The 23,445-nt window shown below is 40.5% G+C and overlaps 1 protein-coding gene across 1 annotated transcript in view; it reads left to right on the forward strand.

Moving 5' to 3' along the window:
- Positions 1–652: 652 nt before the first annotated feature.
- Positions 653–23,445, forward strand: part of LOC122799429 — a 27,325-nt gene continuing 4,532 nt past the window's right edge. The window contains exons 1-2 of the mRNA XM_044068474.1: positions 653–1,248; positions 17,112–17,274. Coding sequence (XP_043924409.1) covers positions 687–1,248; positions 17,112–17,274 — 725 coding nt within the window. The 5' untranslated portion in view covers positions 653–686. The remainder of the gene's footprint in view (positions 1,249–17,111; positions 17,275–23,445) is intronic.

The raw sequence follows: 23,445 nt of genomic DNA on the forward strand, positions 1-23,445 counted from the left end.
TTCCATTATTCCCAATGTCATATCCCAGTATAATTTTCCTTATTCCCAATGTCATATCCCATTATCATTTCTTCTGGCATAGTTCATGTGTTCAGCATATTCCCAGTAGTGTAGCCCAGCATCAGATGCTCTATCTGTAGCAGACAGTGACTCTTAAGGTCCTTTTCCCTTTTTTTTTCAGGTGGAAAGCATATGCTGCCCCTCTCATCATGTGTAAAATCAGCTTGCAAGTGTTTTCTGAAATATTAGTAGCACTGGGTTATTTTTCAACACACTGAAATATATATGGAAGCCAAAGACCTGTGATTTTAGCTATATACTCATCTAATCACAAATACAAGTTACTGTTAAAGCTAACTTTCTTTCTGCATGACTGTCCTTCTTTAAGGTCCACTTTTGCAGACAGAATAATTTTACACACAGATTTTAGAAGGTATTTTCTTTAGGGGTAATTATTTTCAAAGAAAAGTGTAAGTGTATTTGTGTTTGCTGGGGGAGGGGGTAATTAACCTCTATTACAAAATAGATTGTGGCATTCTGTCATGTAATGGGAGGTGAGAATGACAATGTTATCCCAGTTTAAGCAACGTATTGTTCAAGGATTAGAACCATTAACATCTGAAACACAAACTCTGACTTCTGAATAGCTGCCTCACAATCTGGGAGGTTTAAATGAAGGAGCATTCATGATGTTCTGCATAAAGAAATTTGCAGTGCCAGGAAGTCAGCCAGGGAGTCAGAAAAGGACAAGAAGAAGAACAGAAAACATGCATTTAGCTAGTGCTTTCTGCCTTTTAAATCTGCTGCATGTTGTCTGCAGTTTCCATGTGAATGTTATAAATTCAGAAGGTGTTTCTTCCAGAACTGACCGGATGTTATCGAGGGACATTAACTGGATAAAGAGGATGCTTACAGAGCTAAATAGCTCAAAAGTAGACAAAGAAGAAGATGTATTAATACAGGTATTCAAAAGGAGACAAAAACGGTCTGAGAGTAGTGACGTCTGGCTGCATATGGGTACACATTGTTCTTACATGAGTCAACCTTGGATAGGGGGGCTGCCAACATTGTCCGCTGCAGAGGAAATGTCCCCTTTGAATTTGAGGGTACATATCAGCATTGCTGGGCATCCTAAGCCAGTGTTCCCCCAGCAACACCTTTTCCAGTTCATAAGGCACATCTATAACTGCTGCAAGTTGGGAGTTGCATGCCAGAAAATTAAAGGACTCCAAGGAAGGTTAAGACGTGGTAAGTACCATTTCCATGATCATTTATCTAAATAAATAAATAAAACTGAATGAGATGTGATGGCTCTGTACTTTCCGGCATGGATAAATAGTAATGTTTGCTTAATATAAATATGCAGGCAAGTATTTGTTGACAGGTAAAGTGGTGCAGTTGTTCATTCACATTAAGAAAGGTCTTTTTGCACCATAAATATATGCTTATGGAATAGGAGGAGACTTTAGACCCATCTCACCCTCCACATTTGACTTCAGCCCTTAGTAATGCAGCAGTGCCTGCTAGAGATGATAGACTTCTCTCTGCTGAATGCTGCTGCTGTTTTAATCCAGCTGAAGAACCGAGTGGATTTTCCAACATTTTTTATGCACAGTTAAACTTATAATATTTCTTCAAAAATAATATTTTCATAGAACTTGTGTAAAAAGCTTGGCATGGAAAGTCATAATCTCCAGCCTGTACATCAATAGGTGTAGTAACAGTTGTACATGCTGGTATATGCTTCTCTGTAGTATCCTTGAAGGTAGACAGACCCATAGCTGACTCCCACCAAATCCACATGCGATCATTTATACTTGTACTAGTCTTAGTGGCCATTTTCAGCCATTAAAATAACGTGGTACAACTAGAATGGTTTGTAGAAGTCCAAAATACAGTACAATGAGAGGAATGCAATCATAGTTAAGGCTACATTGTAGGACATCACCAGATAACTGAAATTAACAAAACAGTTTACTAGTTTCTTTAATATGTTTCTGAGCATGTTACTGTATAATTCTGCAGATGCTTTTAATAATTTGTATTTTGGACAGTAGATTTTATACAGTTTTTGTATAACATTTGTCTTGGTACCTAATCCCAAAGCTTTGCATTATTTATTTAGTCTGGTTTGTGTGCGCTAACCCATAAATGTACCCTTTTAAGTAATCACCTTTAGGGTTATTCTTTTTCTGCCATTTTTATATATCTGCTGGTGAAGATTGGTTCCCCACTACTACCGAGTGATGTTTTTGTTTTATTTTATTTTACAATTTGATAAGTGGGTAGCCATGATCCAGGTACTAGAATCAAGTACAGTTAGCACAGGTAAGGGGTTGGGAGGGTGGCTTAATGGCTAAAGTGTTTGCCTTACAAACACAAGGTGCAGGGTTTGAGTCTCACAAGGGATAATTGGCTAGGCTTAAAATGGCTCACAAGGGCAGTTAGCTTAGTACTAAACTATGAACCTATGAACTATAGTATAATAGTAAGACACTGTCAGAGAACTGAAGATTAAAGGGGCAATATTTACGTGCTACACACTGTGCATAAATAATAGGGGTATATAATTGTGTTACACTTATAACAGATATAGTTAACATTTGCAGCATGTACATAAGTGAAATTTCTTTCAAGGCCTTTCCAAAGTAACTAATACAGGTATTGCTATAACATGTATAAGACTTATTCATATAACACGTTTAGTTCATAATGTACATAGGAGGAAATATTTCCTCTCATACTGTACACAGTGGTAACTAGCTAGTGTTAGAAAAGAAGGTGCACTTAAGATTCATTTTGAAGAAAATTGCCTTTAATTTTTGTTGAATGGCCCCAAAGTGTTATACTTATATTGGATGGTAGATGGTTCCATGTGGCAGGTTGTAATCCTGAGAAGACTTTTGTCCACCAATGGCTAGTTTAAATTTTAACCTGACAAGTATATCAATGTGTGTGCTTCCAAGAGAGCTGCTTTGGTTCATGATTTGTATTAGTCTTTTAGGGGTGGGCAATAACCAAGACTGGGAAGTTTGAATAAGAGGGTACCCATTAAATACGTGGATCTGTATGTAATAAAAGATCACTGCACTTTCCCTGATAATGTACAACAGTTGCAATTTTGAATTACCTAGGAGGGCAAATCAGAATATTTTATTTTAGCAACATCCACTTAAATATGACCATGGTTGTAACTTTATTGTTGTGTTTTTGACAGCTGTATTCATATGCAGTTAATCACTACTGACCATTACATAAAATAAGTTGATGTTATTGTAAGGGTCAAGGTTAACAAATTCAGAATCCTTTTTAAATTTGGCTTGAGATGGGATGTTAAATTTAGTAGCTTCTACAACTCTGTTACTAGAGTCAATGCAGTAATATCAGTCTTCGGTGTTTATTTAGATTCTATATCTACACACAAGTGTATATTCTAAAGAATTACTTGGGGAGAGCACACAATTATTTTGTTGACTACTGACATTTTGATATTTGGTCGGTTTATTGTCTCCTGTCTATCAGTTGATGGCAACATGTTGTATCAAACAAATATGGTGCTTTACTGTTTATTCTAATGCATTCCTGTATTAAACTAGTTTTATAACATAGGCCATTACAATGCATTCTTTCAACAGCGTGACAAATGTTTAAAGAAGTGTTTCCAGTTTTATAACCATTATGACACATTCTTTCAGTTGTGTGACAAATGTTTCAATTACTGTTGCCAGGGAACACGGAAAGAAAGTTCCCACGGCAGTATCAGCACTGTGTTAACTTAGATCATTTACATCAGGGAGTCTGCTTTCAGATTCATTGTTGTATACAAGGCTAAAGCTAACACTTTTTCTCTCATTGCTGACATTTTGGTCTGCTGATACTGTCTTATCTGTCAGTATAGTTTTCCAGTGAAATTATTCAGTGTAGTTTTCCATGGTGCATCTGCTGTTGTAGTATCAGTGCAGTATTTATAAGATACTCTGTGATGCTACAGCATAAATGACTATTCTATAGTATTGATAGTTCATATAATACCACACTACAAATCAAAATGGTGGCCCAGCACATAAGTTAGCCTCTGAGCAATGCAGAGAATTACAATGACAGTGTGAATCTACAGCGTTTACAATTTTAAAATAAGTAATAAAGACTCTTTTGTTAAATTTCCACAGAAATAAAAACATGGTGCTATACACTGTATCATTTGCAGATTTTTTTTTTGTTTTATGCGAGCATTTTTAAATTTGAAGGACATGTTAGTTCATATCCTGCCTGCTTGATAAGCTGTTAGTTAAATGAAATTGCCTGCATTATCTGTATTCTGCCTTAACTTTGCTCCTCTTACATTGTTTGTGGCTCTATTCTGTCATGGTATCTGCTTTGGGAATTCATTAATCTTCCTCTGTGCATGTCTGTGACTGTCTCGGGAAGAAAATCTCATGCTGTCTTTACTATTCATAATGTGATTGACTGCCTGTGCAGATCTCTTCTTAAAGTAGATGCCCCCCCACCTGGGAACTTTGTTGATAGCTCACTTACTTGATGTTTGCATTCTGCCACCTTCACTTTCCAAAACATGCATATTAAGGTTCATAGATGTGTACTAGTCTAATGGCCCTGGAGCCCTTACAAGCCTAGCACATAGGATTACCCTGGCATCGTGCCACCTGACCTTAGTTCCCAGTGCTTCTGTCGAGTAGAGCCACTGGAGTGATCTCTGGGGTGAATTTGCTATTTCCCATCCACTCATCAAGATTTTTCTTGAAGAGGGCCAGTGAGGTGCTCTGCTTGACATGTATGGGAAGTCTATTCCATAGCATGGGCAGTGTCTGTATTATGAAACTGTCCCTCCAGCATGTTCTGTTGATTGTGGTAATGAGGTTGAGGTCTTTGGAGCGTGTGGTGCGGAGGGATTGGGATTTCTTTAGATGTAGGATTTCTAACAGAGCTAGGTTAGACATGGCTTTGTAAGTCAAACAGAGATCGCCTCTAAGTAGGCGATATGAGACAGAGAATAGTTGGTGTTTTTTGAGTCTGTCCATATAGGACAAGTGTTTAAGGCCTAGGATCCTCTTTTTGAGATACATCTACGGCCTCTCCAGTTGTTGCAGGTGTTTGGTGAGGTGCGTGCCAAATGGGGCATTGTACTCTATGATTAGCCTAATGAGGGAAGAGTAGTGGGAGACAATGACCTATTTCTTCCTGGATGCAAAACCCTTAGTAATGAGATGTGCCACATAGAAGGACTTTCTGACCACAGTGGCAATGTGGTAGTCAAAAGAAAGGTTTCTGTCAACCTTTGTTCCCAGATCTCTTATAACTCCTTCTGTGTTCAGTGGACTACCATCAATGTGGTAATTCATGGGAACTGAGTTTTTCCTATAGGGGATGATGATACATTTTTTGGCATTGAGCTTAAGGCTATGGTTCTGACACCAGTTGTTGGTTTCAGTGAGGCTTTTCTGTAGGATGTCAGCATCTCTTGGAGAGTTAATAATAGCTCCCAACTTGCAGTCATCTGCAAACTTTGTCAGCCGGAGACCCTTTGTGTTGGCCTGGACTTCAGAGAAATAGATACCAAACAGGAGAGGACCCAAGACCAAACCCTGTAGGACTCCATTCGTGACTGGTCGGCAGTCTGACTTGGAGTCAGCTACTTTCACACTGTGGGTTCTATCTGTGAGACAGTTTTCAACCCACCTAGTGATATAGGGGCTGATGCCTAGCTTAGTGAGTTTTTCTATGATTCCTGAGTGGGGAATGGTATCAAAGGCCTTGGCCAGATCAGGGTAGGCTGTATGAAGGACCTTGCCTTCATCCACAGCTCTGGTGACTGACTCAAAGAAGTCGATCAAGTTGAGCAGGCATTATCTACCCTTCACAAAACCAAACTGTGTGGGATCCAGAGTTTAGAGATTCCCTATATACTTGTTTATTAGGTCCATGATGATGCATTCCATAGCTTTGCATATCAGACTCGTCAGGCTAATGGGGCAATAGTTTCTGGGGTCTGTAGTCACTCCTCCTTTGTGGAGAGGGATGACTGTAGCAGTACATCATTCAACAGGGACAAAGCCTGAGGTGAGGCTGTGATTGAACAGGGCACACAGGTGAGGTGCTAGTTCAATCTGTAGTTCATGGAGAGCACAGCCAGGCATATTGTCAGGTCCCATAGAAGCTGTATTCTTGGCCTTGGACAGTGCTGTTTTAACCTCTGCAGCAGTAATACTGGGTGCCTGGAAATCTACTGGTATTGTGATTGGTCCTCTGGGGGGTAAAGTTGGCACTGAATCTGTCGGCCAGTATATTGGCAATATCTGTTGGCTCGGTATAGGAGGTGCCATTGTGCAGCAGCTCAGAGCAAATCTGAGTATTGCTGTGGAGATTCCTTACATAACTATAGAAGGCCTTGTGGTTGTCTTTACTATCTGTTACAATTCTGTTTTCATAGCTAGCTTTGGATGATTTGATGAGGGATCTCAACTTTTTGTTGAGCCTGATAAGGGAATTTTTCTAGTCTTGGGATTTCACCTTATTCTGCATCAGTTTTCTCCTTCTGTTGTACAGTTTGTTTATGGAATGGGGCCCGCCAGATTGGCTTCCCTTTTTTAGGGGAGAGTGTCTTGGTTCTATTGGGTATGGCGAGATCCATGCATTTGTGTACGTGTTTGTACAGTACATTGGTGTATGATTCAGTAGTCATGCAACTATTCTCCATTTGCATGGGTGCCATGAAGTTAGCCAACTCTGGTTTTAGGAGCCCAAAGTTAGCTTTGGAGAAGTTTTTCATGGTGCTTTCCTTTGCGGGGGGGGGGGGGGGGGTATCCAAGGTGATTAGTTTGTGGTCGGATCTAACCAAGGATGAGTTGACTACTGGTGTACAGCATTTATTCTGCATATGATTTCCAGTGCAAACCCTGTACAGGGAGTGCTGTTCTTTTCAAACAGCCGCCATTCTGCCAACAATATCACTCTTTGCAGTATACATTTGAGGAAGGGGTGTGATCAGAGCTATTAGTTCTATTATGTGGATATGGAAATACACACACACACACACACACACACACACACACACACACACACACACACACACACACACACACACACACACCCTTGTTCATTCTTTCTTTAATCACAGGGAGGATTTTGTTCATTTTCAGAGGATTCTTGGGGAATACAGCTTGGAGCTCGCCAAGGCCTTCGGCACCATCCCCCACTCTGGAATTATAGATAAACTTACTAAGCTGGGCATAAATCTCTACGTCACTCGATGGGTTGCCAACTGGCTTACTGACAGAACCCAGACTGTAAAAGTAGCCAACTCCAAATCCAGCTCCAGACAAGTGACAAGTGGAGTACCTCAGGGTTCAGTCCTGGGATCATTCTTGTTTGGCATCTACTTCTCTGAAGTGCAGGCCAACACTATGGAACTCTGGCTAACAAAGTTCACAGATGACTGCAAACTGGGAGCCATTAATTGAATCCCGAATGATGTGGATATTCTACAAAAGGGCCTTACAGAAACAGTTGCCTGGTGCCAGAGCCATGGGCTCAAGCTTAATGCCAAGAAATGTATAGTTATCCCCTTTGGAAAAAAAATATGTACCCATGAATTACCACATAGGTGGCAGTACACTAAACATCGAAAGTTTGATGAGAGACGTAGGGTCACAGGTGGACAGTGGTCTCACCTTCAATAACCACATCGCCGCAACAGTCAGGAAATCCTTCTATGTGGCACACCTCATCACTAAGGGCTTTTCATCCAGAAAAAGGATGTCATTGTCCCACTGTACTCATCCCTCATTAGACCCATTAGAGAGTATAATGCCCTGTTTGGTATGTACCTCACAAGACATCTGCAACAGCTGGAAAGGCCACAGAAATACTTCACTAAATGAATCACAGGCCTAAAGCAGATGCAAAATGCTGACTGTCTAAAAAAACTCCAGCTATACTCTGTGGCATATCGTCTACTCAGAGGCGATCTCTGTTTAACATACAAGGCCATGTCAAACCCTGAGCTGTTGGACATGTTCCACTTAAAGAAATCCCAATCCCTCAGAGCCACATGAACCAGGGATCTAAACCTTGTCGTCACAATGAACAAAACATGCTGGAAGGATAGGTTCCTGACCCAGAGACTCCCCATACTCTGGAATAGACTGCCCATACATGTCAAGCAGAGCGCCTCCTTGGCCCTCTTCAACAGAAACTTGATGATTGGATGGGAGATGGGAAATTCACCCCGGGGATCATGTCAGTCACCCTGCTTGACAGGAGTCCAGAGAAGTAAATATTGTGGGAAGAAATATCCAGGGAATTGTTATGGCTAGGCTTGTATAGTCTCTAGGGCCGATAGCCTTGTACCAACCTATTAACCATGCAAACCGTACAAAAGGTTTGCATCAGTTCAGTAAATAAGTGAAATCATATGATAAAACAGAAAATAAACAGAGTAGTACCAGAAGAATCATCCACCAGAAGCACAGTAGCAAGACATTCCCTAATACTTCTCAACAGCTGCTCACTACCACAATTTCATATACTGCATACACCCACAGTAAGTGCATATATACAGTGAGTCAGAAGTAAGGCCAACCTGATTTTTTTGTTTTCACCTTTTCAGTATTTACCAGTGTCCTTATTATTTATAATCAAAGTGAGATTCTGGAGTGCTGGGAGTGAACCTGGGATGGTAACATAAAATATTCATGCATGTAGTGTGTGTGTGTGGGGGGGGGGGGGGGGCAGCAGCAACCTGCGAAACTTGTTTCTAACATAGAGGATGAGCAGAAACTAATGGTAGTAACATACAGTGTGTAAACTGGCACTGGATTGTCCAGGGGGTTAAGAGGGTGACCCCCCTGAAATCCACAATAGTAAGACTACCAACATTATTAAGCCAACACCAGCAGATTCAAGTTATACTACTATACACACCATTCTTGTTTTAAATATTATTCAGGTTTAAACAGAACTGTAAATGCTCACATTTCTAAGATAGTCTATTTGTGGTGACTTCAGTCAGTGGATATTTATTATACTGGTCATAGGCAGTTTCTTTGTATCCATTGAACAAGCAATTTAAATTTTAAACTGTCCAGTTTAGTAATGGTAATGTTTTCAAAAAACAAAAAAGTAAATCTGTTGACTTGTTACACTGGTCATTATATAAACTTGCTGGACTTTATTTATGCCATTGAAGTACCTGATGTTTATGCTCTACCTCCCTCGTCCTAACAAAAAGCACACAGAGGCTTCTTCAGTTGTTCTGCATATGCAAACAGCCAGCTGCTCTATTTAAGCACTTTTTGCAATGCTGTCAGTCAATGTTAAGGTACTGTAGACTGTGTGAAAATCAGTTTGGGTCATTCTTCCGATATGCAGATGTTACAGTTTGATTAGTTTCAATTTCTTTGACATGGATTATCTATACGACACAACTCATATGTACTAAAGTCACAGTTGTAAAAGTCTGATTATTAAAGTAATTTGGTTGAAAGATAAAGGGTGCATTTTAGCAGAGAGGAAGAAAGCTAAAACGGGAATCCTTGAATATGGCACAACTAAGTGTGACGTGGGTGTACAGCAACACGTGTGCAAAGATACTAGTACAGTGTACAATATGGATGACATTTACAGTTACAGAGTTAAAAATGCAAGACACCAGTGGCTTTAGCAGTTGGAGGGGAAGCACATGCTAAATCTGGAAAAGAAAAGGGGTGAATATAATGGGTACAAAGGAAAGTGGGCTGAAAATACCAAGTGTGTGGGAAAGTAATTCAGTGACGGTAAGACATGAAAAATCTTACTGAAAAATAATAGGAGAGAGAAGAGCTGATAACAGGAGGTAAGATGGTAATGGGTAGTGAGAAGAGCTGATAACAGGAGGTAAGATGGTAATGGGTAGTGAGAAGAGCTGATAACAGGAGGTAAGATGGTAATGGGTAGTGAGAAGAGCTGATAACAGGAGGTAAGATGGTAATGGGTAGTGAGAAGAGCTGATAACAGGAGGTAAGATGGTAATGGGTAGTGAGAAGAGCTGATAACAGGAGGTAAGATGGTAATGGGTAGTGAGAAGAGCTGATAACAGGAGGTAAGATGGTAATGGGTAGTGAGAAGAGCTGATAACAGGAGGTAAGATGGTAATGGGTAGTGAGAAGAGCTGATAACAGGAGGTAAGATGGTAATGGGTAGTGAGAAGAGCTGATAACAGGAGGTAAGATGGTAATGGGTAGTGAGAAGAGCTGATAACAGGAGGTAAGATGGTAATGGGTAGTGAGAAGAGCTGATAACAGGAGGTAAGATGGTAATGGGTAGTGAGAAGAGCTGATAACAGGAGGTAAGATGGTAATGGGTAGTGAGAAGAGCTGATAACAGGAGGTAAGATGGTAATGGGTAGTGAGAAGAGCTGATAACAGGAGGTAAGATGGTAATGGGTAGTGAGAAGAGCTGATAACAGGAGGTAAGATGGTAATGGGTAGTGAGAAGAGCTGATAACAGGAGGTAAGATGGTAATGGGTAGTGAGAAGAGCTGATAACAGGAGGTAAGATGGTAATGGGTAGTGAGAAGAGCTGATAACAGGAGGTAAGATGGTAATGGGTAGTGAGAAGAGCTGATAACAGGAGGCACGATGGTAATGGGTAGTGAGAAGAGCTGATAACAGGAGGTAAGATGGTAATGGGTAGTGAGAAGAGCTGATAACAGGAGGTAAGATGGTAATGGGTAGTGAGAAGAGCTGATAACAGGAGGTAAGATGGTAATGGGTAGTGAGAAGAGCTGATAACAGGAGGTAAGATGGTAATGGGTAGTGAGAAGAGCTGATAACAGGAGGTAAGATGGTAATGGGTAGTGAGAAGAGCTGATAACAGGAGGTAAGATGGTAATGGGTAGTGAGAAGAGCTGATAACAGGAGGTAAGATGGTAATGGGTAGTGAGAAGAGCTGATAACAGGAGGTAAGATGGTAATGGGTAGTGAGAAGAGCTGATAACAGGAGGTAAGATGGTAATGGGTAGTGAGAAGAGCTGATAACAGGAGGTAAGATGGTAATGGGTAGTGAGAAGAGCTGATAACAGGAGGTAAGATGGTAATGGGTAGTGAGAAGAGCTGATAACAGGAGGTAAGATGGTAATGGGTAGTGAGAAGAGCTGATAACAGGAGGTAAGATGGTAATGGGTAGTGAGAAGAGCTGATAACAGGAGGTAAGATGGTAATGGGTAGTGAGAAGAGCTGATAACAGGAGGTAAGATGGTAATGGGTAGTGAGAAGAGCTGATAACAGGAGGTAAGATGGTAATGGGTAGTGAGAAGAGCTGATAACAGGAGGTAAGATGGTAATGGGTAGTGAGAAGAGCTGATAACAGGAGGTAAGATGGTAATGGGTAGTGAGAAGAGCTGATAACAGGAGGTAAGATGGTAATGGGTAGTGAGAAGAGCTGATAACAGGAGGTAAGATGGTAATGGGTAGTGAGAAGAGCTGATAACAGGAGGTACGATGGTAATGGGTAGTGAGAAGAGCTGATAACAGGAGGTAAGATGGTAATGGGTAGTGAGAAGAGCTGATAACAGGAGGTAAGATGGTAATGGGTAGTGAGAAGAGCTGATAACAGGAGGTAAGATGGTAATGGGTAGTGAGAAGAGCTGATAACAGGAGGTAAGATGGTAATGGGTAGTGAGAAGAGCTGATAACAGGAGGTAAGATGGTAATGGGTAGTGAGAAGAGCTGATAACAGGAGGTAAGATGGTAATGGGTAGTGAGAAGAGCTGATAACAGGAGGTAAGATGGTAATGGGTAGTGAGAAGAGCTGATAACAGGAGGTAAGATGGTAATGGGTAGTGAGAAGAGCTGATAACAGGAGGTAAGATGGTAATGGGTAGTGAGAAGAGCTGATAACAGGAGGTAAGATGGTAATGGGTAGTGAGAAGAGCTGATAACAGGAGGTAAGATGGTAATGGGTAGTGAGAAGAGCTGATAACAGGAGGTAAGATGGTAATGGGTAGTGAGAAGAGCTGATAACAGGAGGTAAGATGGTAATGGGTAGTGAGAAGAGCTGATAACAGGAGGTAAGATGGTAATGGGTAGTGAGAAGAGCTGATAACAGGAGGTAAGATGGTAATGGGTAGTGAGAAGAGCTGATAACAGGAGGTAAGATGGTAATGGGTAGTGAGAAGAGCTGATAACAGGAGGTAAGATGGTAATGGGTAGTGAGAAGAGCTGATAACAGGAGGTAAGATGGTAATGGGTAGTGAGAAGAGCTGATAACAGGAGGTAAGATGGTAATGGGTAGTGAGAAGAGCTGATAACAGGAGGTAAGATGGTAATGGGTAGTGAGAAGAGCTGATAACAGGAGGTAAGATGGTAATGGGTAGTGAGAAGAGCTGATAACAGGAGGTAAGATGGTAATGGGTAGTGAGAAGAGCTGATAACAGGAGGTAAGATGGTAATGGGTAGTGAGAAGAGCTGATAACAGGAGGTACGATGGTAATGGGTAGTGAGAGGGTTATATTTTTCTAACCAAATGAAATCTTGGGAGATGATAGAAATTCTTGAATTCTGACTAGCAGAGGCTCCTTAGGATGTGCAGTATAGATTTGTGGTTATATTAAATTTAGCATTTTTGGCAGAAACTGCTGAATAACAGCCCTTTCCTGGGTTTACATATAGCAATGGAGGGTTATACATACCTCTTCCCCTAATCAGGAATTTTATCTAAGATTGCAGGAACAACTCCAGTATATGCCACTAAAGAAGAGTAATTTATGTCTGTGTCCTGCATGTCGACAACCACAGCAAGTGATGCAACACGTACAGTATAGCACTACGTCTTTATTGTATGAATCCCTGTATGCTCAGTTTATGCCGATATCATTAGTCCAAGTTCCAGTTATGAGAAACTAATCCATACTGGTTCTGAGCACCTGTTGATAAAAGGATTCATACAACTTATGAATCATTGGAAAATATACGGAATATGTGAGGACCTCCGCTGTCATGCACAACATCTCTTGTACAAGATACTTCATGTGTCACTCTAACAATACAGAAGAACCTAAATTCTAACACAGCAAAAATGCGATGAAAAACAAAGCAAACTGTGCAATAATTCCCCAAAGACAATGAAAGACTAAGAGCTGTAGTGCTCCATGCAGGGTATAAACTGTAGCAACTGCTTGTTATATTTGCTACAGTTTAAAATAAAAAAAAAATCTTTCTTTCTTATTTTAAACAAATACTGCCCCTGAATGAGGGGTAGGTGCAGTGAGCAGAGATGGGACATGATTAGGGTTGCCCAGGTATCTGATCACTGACTTTTTTTTTTTTTTTTTTGCTGTTCATTTGAAGAGCTGAGAGGGTGAGGTGTTAGTTCACTGGACCTTCACAAGGTGGTGGTTGAGCCACTGCAACTGCTAGGGACCTGAAAATAGCAATGTTGTTCCAAAATAGGGACAGTTGAGAGGTCTGGTTGTTTATACAGTGCTAGGTTAATAGTTTCTTCTCCATGGGATACTTGTGTGTCCAAAATCGCCATCACATTAGCTTCCTAGATGAAAGGAGAAATAATTATTCTTGGGGAAAAGCAATTACCTAGCTATCCAGAGACCCTGTGTTGGTTCAGTGTCAGTGACAACTACATGGAATGAGGAAGGTGGGGTCCTGGGTCCTGGTTTCAATTCCTAGATTCCTAGACAGAATCAGTATTTTTTTGTTTTCTCAAAGAGTTATCAGTGGATACTAAAATACAATAAAATGTTCTTGTTGAAAATTGATAAGCTACTCTTCTACAATAGATCCCTTAGTTTTATTTATTAACTTATTTAGTGCCTACCATGAACCTACCTCTGGGACTCATTCCCCTAATAGTTCCTTCTCTTGGTTCCCCCTTGCCCCAGGAGGGTCTCCTTATTGGGTGTGGCTATACACATGGGGCTCCTCATTCACCATTTGCAGGTTCTAAGGGATGCAAGGTGCCAGGTTGTGAAAAGTGGGTCTGAATGAGAAACCATTATAATGCAACTTGCAAGGCTTTCCATTCAGCAAGTCCTGCTCCTGTATACTGATATAATTGTCAAGCTGGGCAGGCAGTGGCAGTGGCCTGAACAAATGCCCCCACCTCCAGGTCCATAGGCAACCACATCTGCTGTGTTTTTCCTGCCCATCAGCCTGGCTTCCTGTGAGCTCAGGTCTTCACCATCTCTACCATAGTTCCACTAAAGCGATATCCAGAACTTCCCCCAGTAGAGGCACATGCAATCCTCCCTGCCTGTGTTGTCAAGCGCCTGAAACACTCACTGATCTCAGGTCACCCCAGCTATGGTCAGGGCTTTATCCCTATATGTCACCAGTGCAGCCTAGACCTCCTTTTATTTTCTTTGATAATCTCACAATAGCCCAGTACCTTGTCCTCACTGTTCTGCTACCCCATTTGGTCATCACAAGAATACATTAGAAATGGCCTGTCTAATAGCGTTTTTGCAGAGAAGCTTCCCCAGGCACCATGGGATGTAGGGGCTCTTTCCCCACACCTTTGATACCTAAATATACTTTCTCTGAGGTTGATCAACTAGGAGAAAATTACATAACTGTATTCTCATTTTTCCAAGTTGGTGCAACCTCAAAGTTAATATTTAAACACTGGGGCATCGGGCAGAGACCCCATGTTGGGGTATCAGCCCCTGCAAAGAAATTGATTTATAGAATTCTGACTGCCTATGTATCAAACAGTTTTATAATGGTTGGTGGGTTGGTGACAGTCATGTTGCGTGATGTGACAACCTGTGCACCCAAAATTCAGATTAGCCACTATCAGGACATAACTTGCACCCTTTGCTGTCATTTGTTCTACCTTGTGTGTTAATATGCAATTTTCTGCCATCCCTGTAAAATGCAAGGGACTCACATATTCCAAGACTTTCAGAATTAGAATGCAATTAAATGCCCAGCCATTTACTCCGCTCCAGGTCCAGAATACACAGTGTGTTCCAGTGAGTCTTGCATAAGGGGCAGAAAGGTTTCACAATTACACTTGTTAATTGGAGTTCATCTTTCTGAATGCTTTTTGTCCCATAATTTGGATTTCATATTTAAGGTCAATTGAAGCATTTAATAAATAAAATGAGAACTAGAATACTTTTAAAAAAGATTCCCTAGAAAAATTTATATGTAAAACATAAACGCCTCGTGGATTGCACAGAATTAAAATCTGTTTACAACTGGTGCTGCGGGATTCATACAGGTACCTCATAATTCTGACAAACACAAGATATGTATCTGCTACAGTTGTGTGTTTCACTGAAACAAATATGTTGATATGTAGTTTTCTTAGTACTTGTATTTGGTAGATCCTAGTAATGTATATGCTGGTGTGGCTCTGGTAGAGCCCAGTAATGTAGTATGCTGGTGTGGCCCTGGTAGATCCCAGTAGTGTAGTATGCTGGTGTGGCCCTGGTTGATCCCAGTAGTGTAGTATGCTGGTGTGGCCCTGGTAGAATCCAGTAATGTAGTATGCTGGTGTGGCCCTTTGGGCTTTGAAACTACTAAGAGAAATGCCTGAAGGTGTTCTATACTTCATTCTTTGAAGCAACCCAGGACTGCATTTCATCAGTGTATTTTCAGCTAGATAATTACACTTGCCAAGAATCTGTTGAAGTGGTTATGTCATTTACATCCTAACCTAAAGTGCTTTCTGTCACTTCAAAGACAAAATAATAAAGCTTGAAGAAAAATAATTGGTGGGCCCTTTCATTTACAGTTTTCATTTCATAACAAGGAGTGACAGCATGCGGAGTTCACTTCCATTTTATGTGAATTTGAGAGGCTTTTATTTCCTTGAATACTAAAAGCAATGTCTTTAGGCTTTTCCCGGTTAGGGGCTGCCACATCAGATCACCAGTCCACAGATTGATTGGCAGTGGTGTTTTTACGGTATTGAGTTGCCAGCCCGGCGCCCAACCTTAACAGAATGCACACACACACACACACACACACACACACTCATACACTTTCCTGAATGTCTTTGAAACTCATTCAACTACAGGGAGGACATGCAGACTCCGCACAGAAGGAGCTCCAGCCGAGAATTGAACTGGAAAACCTCTTGCTGTGAGGCAACAGCACTAACCACTGCATCACCGTGGCCGATAAATACTGTCTTCATAACTTCATTCATAATAATAATAATAATAATTATTATTATTATTATAAAGTCTAACAGCAGTGTCATAACATAGTTACAGTTTAATAGGTTCATAGGTGTTTACTAGGCTAATGACAAAGGGCCTTTTTAAGCCTAACCATGCATCCCAATTCTCTGACAAGTTCTGATTCCCTGGATAAGCGTAAGCATGGGCCTGGGAGATGAACCATTTACAGTGTACCTGTGTCCATTAGAGACATAGGTGCCAAACCATGGATGGATTTCTGGTTTCCCCTCCAACTGTCCAAGTTGCACTTGAATTGGGTTAGGGAGGGACTCTGCTTACTCTCTCTAATAATAGATGGTAGGGTACTGTTTTACTATCATTAATTCTATACTAAGTAATAGCATGTTTTCTTGGCCTACTCCAATAGTTTGCTGTTGGTCAAAACATCTGATAAAACTGCAATGCCAGTGACAGAGTAAGTAATTTAAGAAACAATGTTCATGTTATCAAATGTGAGTTTTTGCTAAGTGATTTCCAGAATCTCTTTCCTTAACTAAAGTTAGAAGTACCAGTGCTGAAATTTAAGGATGAGTGACTGAAACCATAGAAAAGGCATTACAAAAGAAAAAAAAAAAGTTTATTTTCCTATAATAATAAAATGAGATTGGAATACTTTGACAAATGGGATTTGCTTTTATACCACAGGGATCATTGTGATAATATAACTAGACAGTTTTTGCATATATTGTATACATTTTTTTTGTTTAATTAGAAGTAGTCAAGAGTTACTTTAGGTTTAAATCCTGCTATTTTAAATGCTTGTTTTTGGGATTATTGAATATAATATAAATTGTATAAAACACTGTAAATAACAAATGCATGAAAACAATGAATGAGCATAAATTTCTATTTCAACATATAAACAAAGACAAAAGGAATATTTCACTAACAATCTTTTTTTCCCATTCAGGTGGCCACCATAACAACTTGGAGTTCTTTGTAAACTCTGACGTCTTGGAACTTTCTATCATGCGAGCTGAACTTCATCTAGAAATCTCAAACCCAGATCGGGTGGAGGTGGAGCCTGTATTAAGGGTGCAACACACAACTGCCCCAAGCGCCAGCAGCTCAAGGTAATTGATTATATTGATCCTGAATGTTAATTAATGGCTTTACAATGAGCTTCTGAGCTTAGTGTAGCAGTGATCTTTTGTTGTGGGGGGAGGAGACTTCAAGTCATCAGGTTGTCTGTTATCCTGTAACGCTTCGCTTTTATTTCTGCAACATGGATCTGTGAATCTTTTTAATACTATTTCTAGTTCTCTGCAACTTACTTTATTATTACTTTTTTATAATTGCTTTGGTAGACTGTGGTTTTGTCAGTAATTGAAATATAATGTAATGTTCTGGACATCACCCTCTTAGGAGATGTGGCATTTCAGGACATGTGTGAGTGAAAAGGGGGCTGAACATTACTCTTTAACAGCTGGGGAAGTCGTTCAGCTGTGGGTTTAATTCCTATTGTTCTATATTAAGTACTGCATGACTATATAAACCATTTAACCTCTCTAATTCTCCTGGCCATTTGGATCAGTTGAGGAGCAGTGGAGGATTAATTGAACAAAATAATTGTGCCAAATAAAATGTGGGGCTGAATATTTTTAAACCGAGTATCAGGAGGATTTCTGTGTATGCTAGGTGGTACCAGTACACACAAACTGTGTCAAGGACCATACATTGCATTCTGGCCCAGATAATGGTTGAAAGGTGTCCACATGGGCCCAGTTCACTTACCAGGTTAAGAAATAATTTATTATTGAATTTTAGACTATTAATTAACATTAGTCATTTATGCTCACACATATTTTACATTTTGGCACACATTCTGCATGGCATAAATACAGTTTAAGAAAATAAATATCTACTATTGTGTCCTTACAGAAGACATATATTTAATTAAAATATTTGCCCCCACAATGCATGTGACATTGTTTCAGAAGATATGTCTATTGGACTGTCTACAGTATGTATGTCTATTTATTGTCATAGTAGGGCTGGCCAAACTTAGTAAGTCATTCTGCAAATAAGCTCTGTCTCGTTGACTCTTTGGTGGTGAATCATGCACTCAGTAAAGATAAACCCACTAAAAGAGTGCTCGAGGTCTAAACATATACAACTGTAAGTTAAGGACAAGGCAACTCCATTAAAAATCGAGTTCCAGGTGCCATATATAATTTACATGTGAGGCCCTGGCAAATTGGGAAACACATGATGTAAAAAACATACAGATGTAAAATGGGCCTGTTCAGATAAATAATTATGAAGTAGTTTCCAAATCATATACAGCATATCAACTGATAAGTAGGTTATGTATTCTATAGATGCAAGATCCAAGCACTGAGACTGTAATGTTGAAACTTTCACCTCTTGGTGTCTTAATTGTTTCAAAAGTGAGTTGTTGGTAATGAACAATCCCTAGATCAACTAGGAGGTGGAAGAGGGGTACATCTGGGAAGTGAGGAATGAGATCTTTTAAGTGGTCCTAGTCTTAAACCACATTTGTCTTTTAAGTTGACAACCTAGTTCTTAGAACTATGCCACCTCGAGAAGTTTTGTACCCAAAGCTAGACATATCACAATGCCTCTAAGGAATGTTAGTTTCTGCAGCAACATTATAGGTTCATAGGTTCATAGGTTCATACTAGGCTATCTGCCCTAGGGCATTTATAAGCCTAGCCAGAATGTGTTTGGCTTTCGCCACCCATTTTAAATTTATTTTGCTATGTCCTTTTTCGAGTTTATAGGTTCATAGGTTCATACTAGGCTATCTGCCCTAGGGAATTAAATGCTGTGGTAGCTCTCTGCAAAGAGCACTGAATAAAATGACTTAAATAAAATGGAAGCACAAATTATTTAATAATCTACTAGAGTTCAGTACAGTATAGGTGAAATTAAAACAGTGGGAAAAAGTTAGATCCAGTCATCTCACCTATGGTTCTTCACACCTAGAATCAGTATATAATGTAAAATGATCACAAATCATCACCGTTATATCACAAAATATGAGAAGTCACTTGCCCATCAACAGAATCGCTATCATATCCTTTATGTCTGAGCTATACCAGAGACTAGATTAATTTACCATGACCTCTGTCTGTCTAGCCAGAGGTAAGATGACCTGAGATTATACAGAATGTTACCTTGATAAGAGACTTAGGGACACAGGTGGACAGTGGTCTCACCTTCGATAACCACATCGCAACAACAGTCAGGAAATCCTTCTATGTGGCACACCTCATCACTAAGGGCTTTTCATCCAGGAAAAAGGAGGTCATTGTCCCACTGTACTCATCCCTCATTAGACCCATTATAGAATACAATGCTCCATTTGGTATGTACCTCTCTAGACATCTGCAACAACTGGAAAGGCCGCAGAAATACCTCACTAAAAGAATCACAGGCCTAAAGCAGATGCCCTACGCTAACCGCCTTAAAAAACTCCAGCTATACTCTGTCATATATTATCTACTCAGAGGTGATCTCTGCTTAACATACAAGGCCATGTCAAATCCAGAGCTGTTGGACATGCTGCGCTTAAAGAAATCCCAATCCCTCAGAGCCACACGATCCAGGGTTCTAAACCTTCTCATCACAATAAACAAAACATGCTGGAGGGATAGGTTCTTGACCCAGAGACTCCCCAGACTCTGGAACAGACTGCCCAAACATGTCAAGCAGAGCACCTCTTTGGCTCTCTTCAGTAGGAACCTTGACAATTGGATGGGAGAGAGGAAACTCACCCCGGGGATCACATCAGTCACCCTGCTAGACAGGGGTCCAGGGAAGTAAATAGTGTGGGAAGAAATAGCCAGGGAATTGTTATGGCTAGGCTTGTATAGGCCCTAGGGCCAATAGCCTAGTACCAACCTATGAACATTGGCAATAGCTTGCCCAGTAGTCTAGCCACATAACTGTAAGAGGAACATGATGGTTATGCCTATATATTATTTCTGTGACTCTGACATTTAATTTTGCATGGTCATATCTCTTGCTAAAGAAAATGTCTGCAGGAAACTTGCTACTTAGAACAGCAGACGTAGCAGCAGTATTGAGTGAGACAAAATGCAACAATCCATAAATATATAGCATTAAATCCAGTATAAGTACATACCATTTGTACGTCATATGTCCTAAAGTGATCCAATAACACTCCATACTTAACATGTCAAATCTCAGTGAAGTCTGTGTGTTTGTGTCTATATTTTATTTTATTGTAGTTTAGTTTTTATGTTATTAAAGAGAACTACTACTTTGGGCAGTGGAACATCAGTGTTAACTAATTGCAGCTTAGTGCACCTCCAGGTGTTTCTGCAGTTACCTCCTACTGCATCTCTAGGCGTAAAATATTGCTTGTTTATAATTGCATTAATAATTCCAAAACCATGCTACATACAAGGTATCAGAATATATTATCTTGAAGCACACATGATGACAAACACAATTATATTAATATTTGACATTTGTCAATAAGTGTTTGTTAGAAGTGTAAGGTGATAACTTAATTTTTTAAAGATTCAAGCCACACCCACTGGGAGTTAAAGGCACACACTCAAAAGAGCTGTACTGGAGGAAATGAGTTAAGGTAAATCCTATGAAGATGGTATGGTAAAAGGTTGAAAACAGTAAGTAATATTTAAGTCAACAACACAAAGCAAGGAAAATGTATCCTTTGTTGACTAGGTTAATCTCACTAGGCTAGTAGCCTCTTTTCAGGGGAAACCCAAGATGGTATCTATACTGTTTGGGCAAATTTGGCTAGGGCATTGGGGAATTTCCCTTACTGTTTTTGATAGGTGCCATGGGATTTTTTTATATCCACCTGAGTTACCACCAACTGAAGCAGATGGGGCCCCAGTTTAAGATGTCATCCAAAGAATAACACACTCATGAATGCAGCTCGCCCTTATGTTACACCAGTGTCAGTAATCAATCTACTTGGTGTGGGAATAAAACTCACAGCTTTCTGCACCATAGGCAAGTGTGCTTCCTGTTGCACCACTGTCACTGGTACATTTGAGTTTGAATAGGAATATAATGCAGTGGTGAATACACAATCAAAAGCAAACTAACACAAATAAAAGGGGGCAAGGAGGGACATGTGTGAGAGTTTTCTCTGTCCAAACAACATACTGGGGATTTTAATACAAGATGTCAGAATGTCTTCAGTGGTAGAAGATGCTGTGTGTGTGTGTGTGTGTGTGTGTGTGTGTGTGTGTGTGTGTGTGTGTGTGGGTGGGTGGGTCTGTGTGTGTGTGGTGTGTGTGTGTGTGTGTGTGTGTGTGTGTGTGTGTGTGTGTGTGTGTGTGTGTGTGTGTGTGTGTGTGTGTGTGTGTGTGTGTGTGTGTGTGTGCGTGTGTGTGCGTGTGTGTGCGTGTGTGTGCGTGTGTGTGGGTGGGTGGGTCTGTGTGTGTGTGTGTGTGTGTGTGTGTGTGTGTGTGTGTGTGTGTGTGTGTCTGTGTGTGTGTGTGTGTGTGTGTCTGTGTGTGTGTGTTTGTATTTCTGCACTTAGAACCAACAGATAACTTTTTCCTATACTCTGCTGCACTCAAATATGTATAACATAGCTTTGCTGCCACTAGTCTATCTGAAGAGTAACAGTCAAATAACAGTCCAATGCATTACCTCCTTCCATACTGTTACCTTTTTGACTATTAGCTGTTAGTCTAGGCAAGACAGACAGAACTGTGGTGGTAGTGCTGCGGTAGCGTTGTCACCTCACAGTAAGACGTTGTCCTGTTCGATTCTCAGCTAGAACATCTTCTGTGTGGAGACATGCTTGAATGGGCGTACCTTTGTTGAAGGTTGTGCGTCAGGGCTGGCAACTCGGCACGTAAAAATCTACTGCCAATCATTAGCGGACCGGAGTTCTGCTGTGGCGACCCCTAACCGGGAAAAAGCCGAAAGACACAACAACAACAAGTCTAGGCAAGATAGAGGTGGTGCAGTGGTAGCATTGTTGCCTCACAGCAAGAGGTTCTCCCGTTCAATTCTTGGCTGGTGTGCGGGGAGTGCCTTCTGTGTGGGGTCTGCTTGTCCTCCCCTTGGTTGGGTGGGCATTCGAAAGACATGCGGAAATGGGCATGCCTTCGGTGAAGGTTGAACGTCGAGCTGGCACCTCGGCGTTCATGAAAATCTACTGCCAGTCATTAGCAGACCAGAGTTCCGCTGTAGCAACCCCTAACTAGGAAAAGCCGAAAGAAAATAACAGTCTAGGCAAGACAGAATTGAGTGTATAATGAACTGCTTCACATTTTCTGTTAACAAAAATCACTATCTCACAAAGACTGCTTGTTTATTCAGACTAACATCTTACAAATTCTAACTTCTTTTGCTTTAAGATTTATTTTTTTCAATAAATGCCAGACAAGTCTCATTGACTGTTATCTTCTCTGCTAGGTGAGCACAAACTCTAATGTAACATGCCAAACTTATATATAAATTATTTATATTTATAAATTTATTATTATTATTATTATATATTTATACATTTTTATAGCATGTTGTGATCCTGTTTTACAGTTTTTGCTTGTCTGTCTTGCTCTCTCTCTCTCTCTCTCTCTCTCACACACACACACACACACACACACACACACACACACACACACACACACACACACACACACACACACACACACACACACACACACACACACACACACACACACACACACACACACACACACACACACACACACACACACACACAATGTCTCTGAGGTGTAGTACGAGCTGCATTTTTAAGATTTCTTTTTTAGCCAGTTGGAAATAAATGCTGTACTTCCCTTTCTAGGCACAATGGATATTTAAACACTGTAACTTAGTAATTCCTGATGAAGGGCTCATGCTCAAAAGTATGAGTAATTGCAAAACCTATGCTGGCCCAGTAAAGGGTATTGCATCATGTTTGTGATCTAGTGTCTTTGTGTGAAATGCTTCCAGAAAAGGATACAATCAAATGTCAACATTAATGCAGACTGCCACCAAGTGGCAGCCTGCCATAGTGCAACATAGTGGCATAACAAGGAGGAAACTGATGATATCCTCATTATGTGTATCCTAGCATCCTGCATGTAAGAAAGGCAGAGAAACGTGGGAAATGTGACTATGTTAACAAAGCCAGTGAAGTGCAGGACTGTGTTGGTTGGCTTAAGTTGTGCTATGCAGAATCTGGAGCACTGATGACCATTTTCATCAAAACAGGCTATTATATGTGGATAGCATGTTCTGTTTAATCAGAGACCACT

The sequence above is a fragment of the Protopterus annectens genome, chromosome 4.part0, assembly GCF_019279795.1.
Source record: "Protopterus annectens isolate FY-2018-M chromosome 4.part0, PAN1.0, whole genome shotgun sequence".
Taxonomy (NCBI): Eukaryota; Metazoa; Chordata; order Ceratodontiformes; family Protopteridae; genus Protopterus; species Protopterus annectens.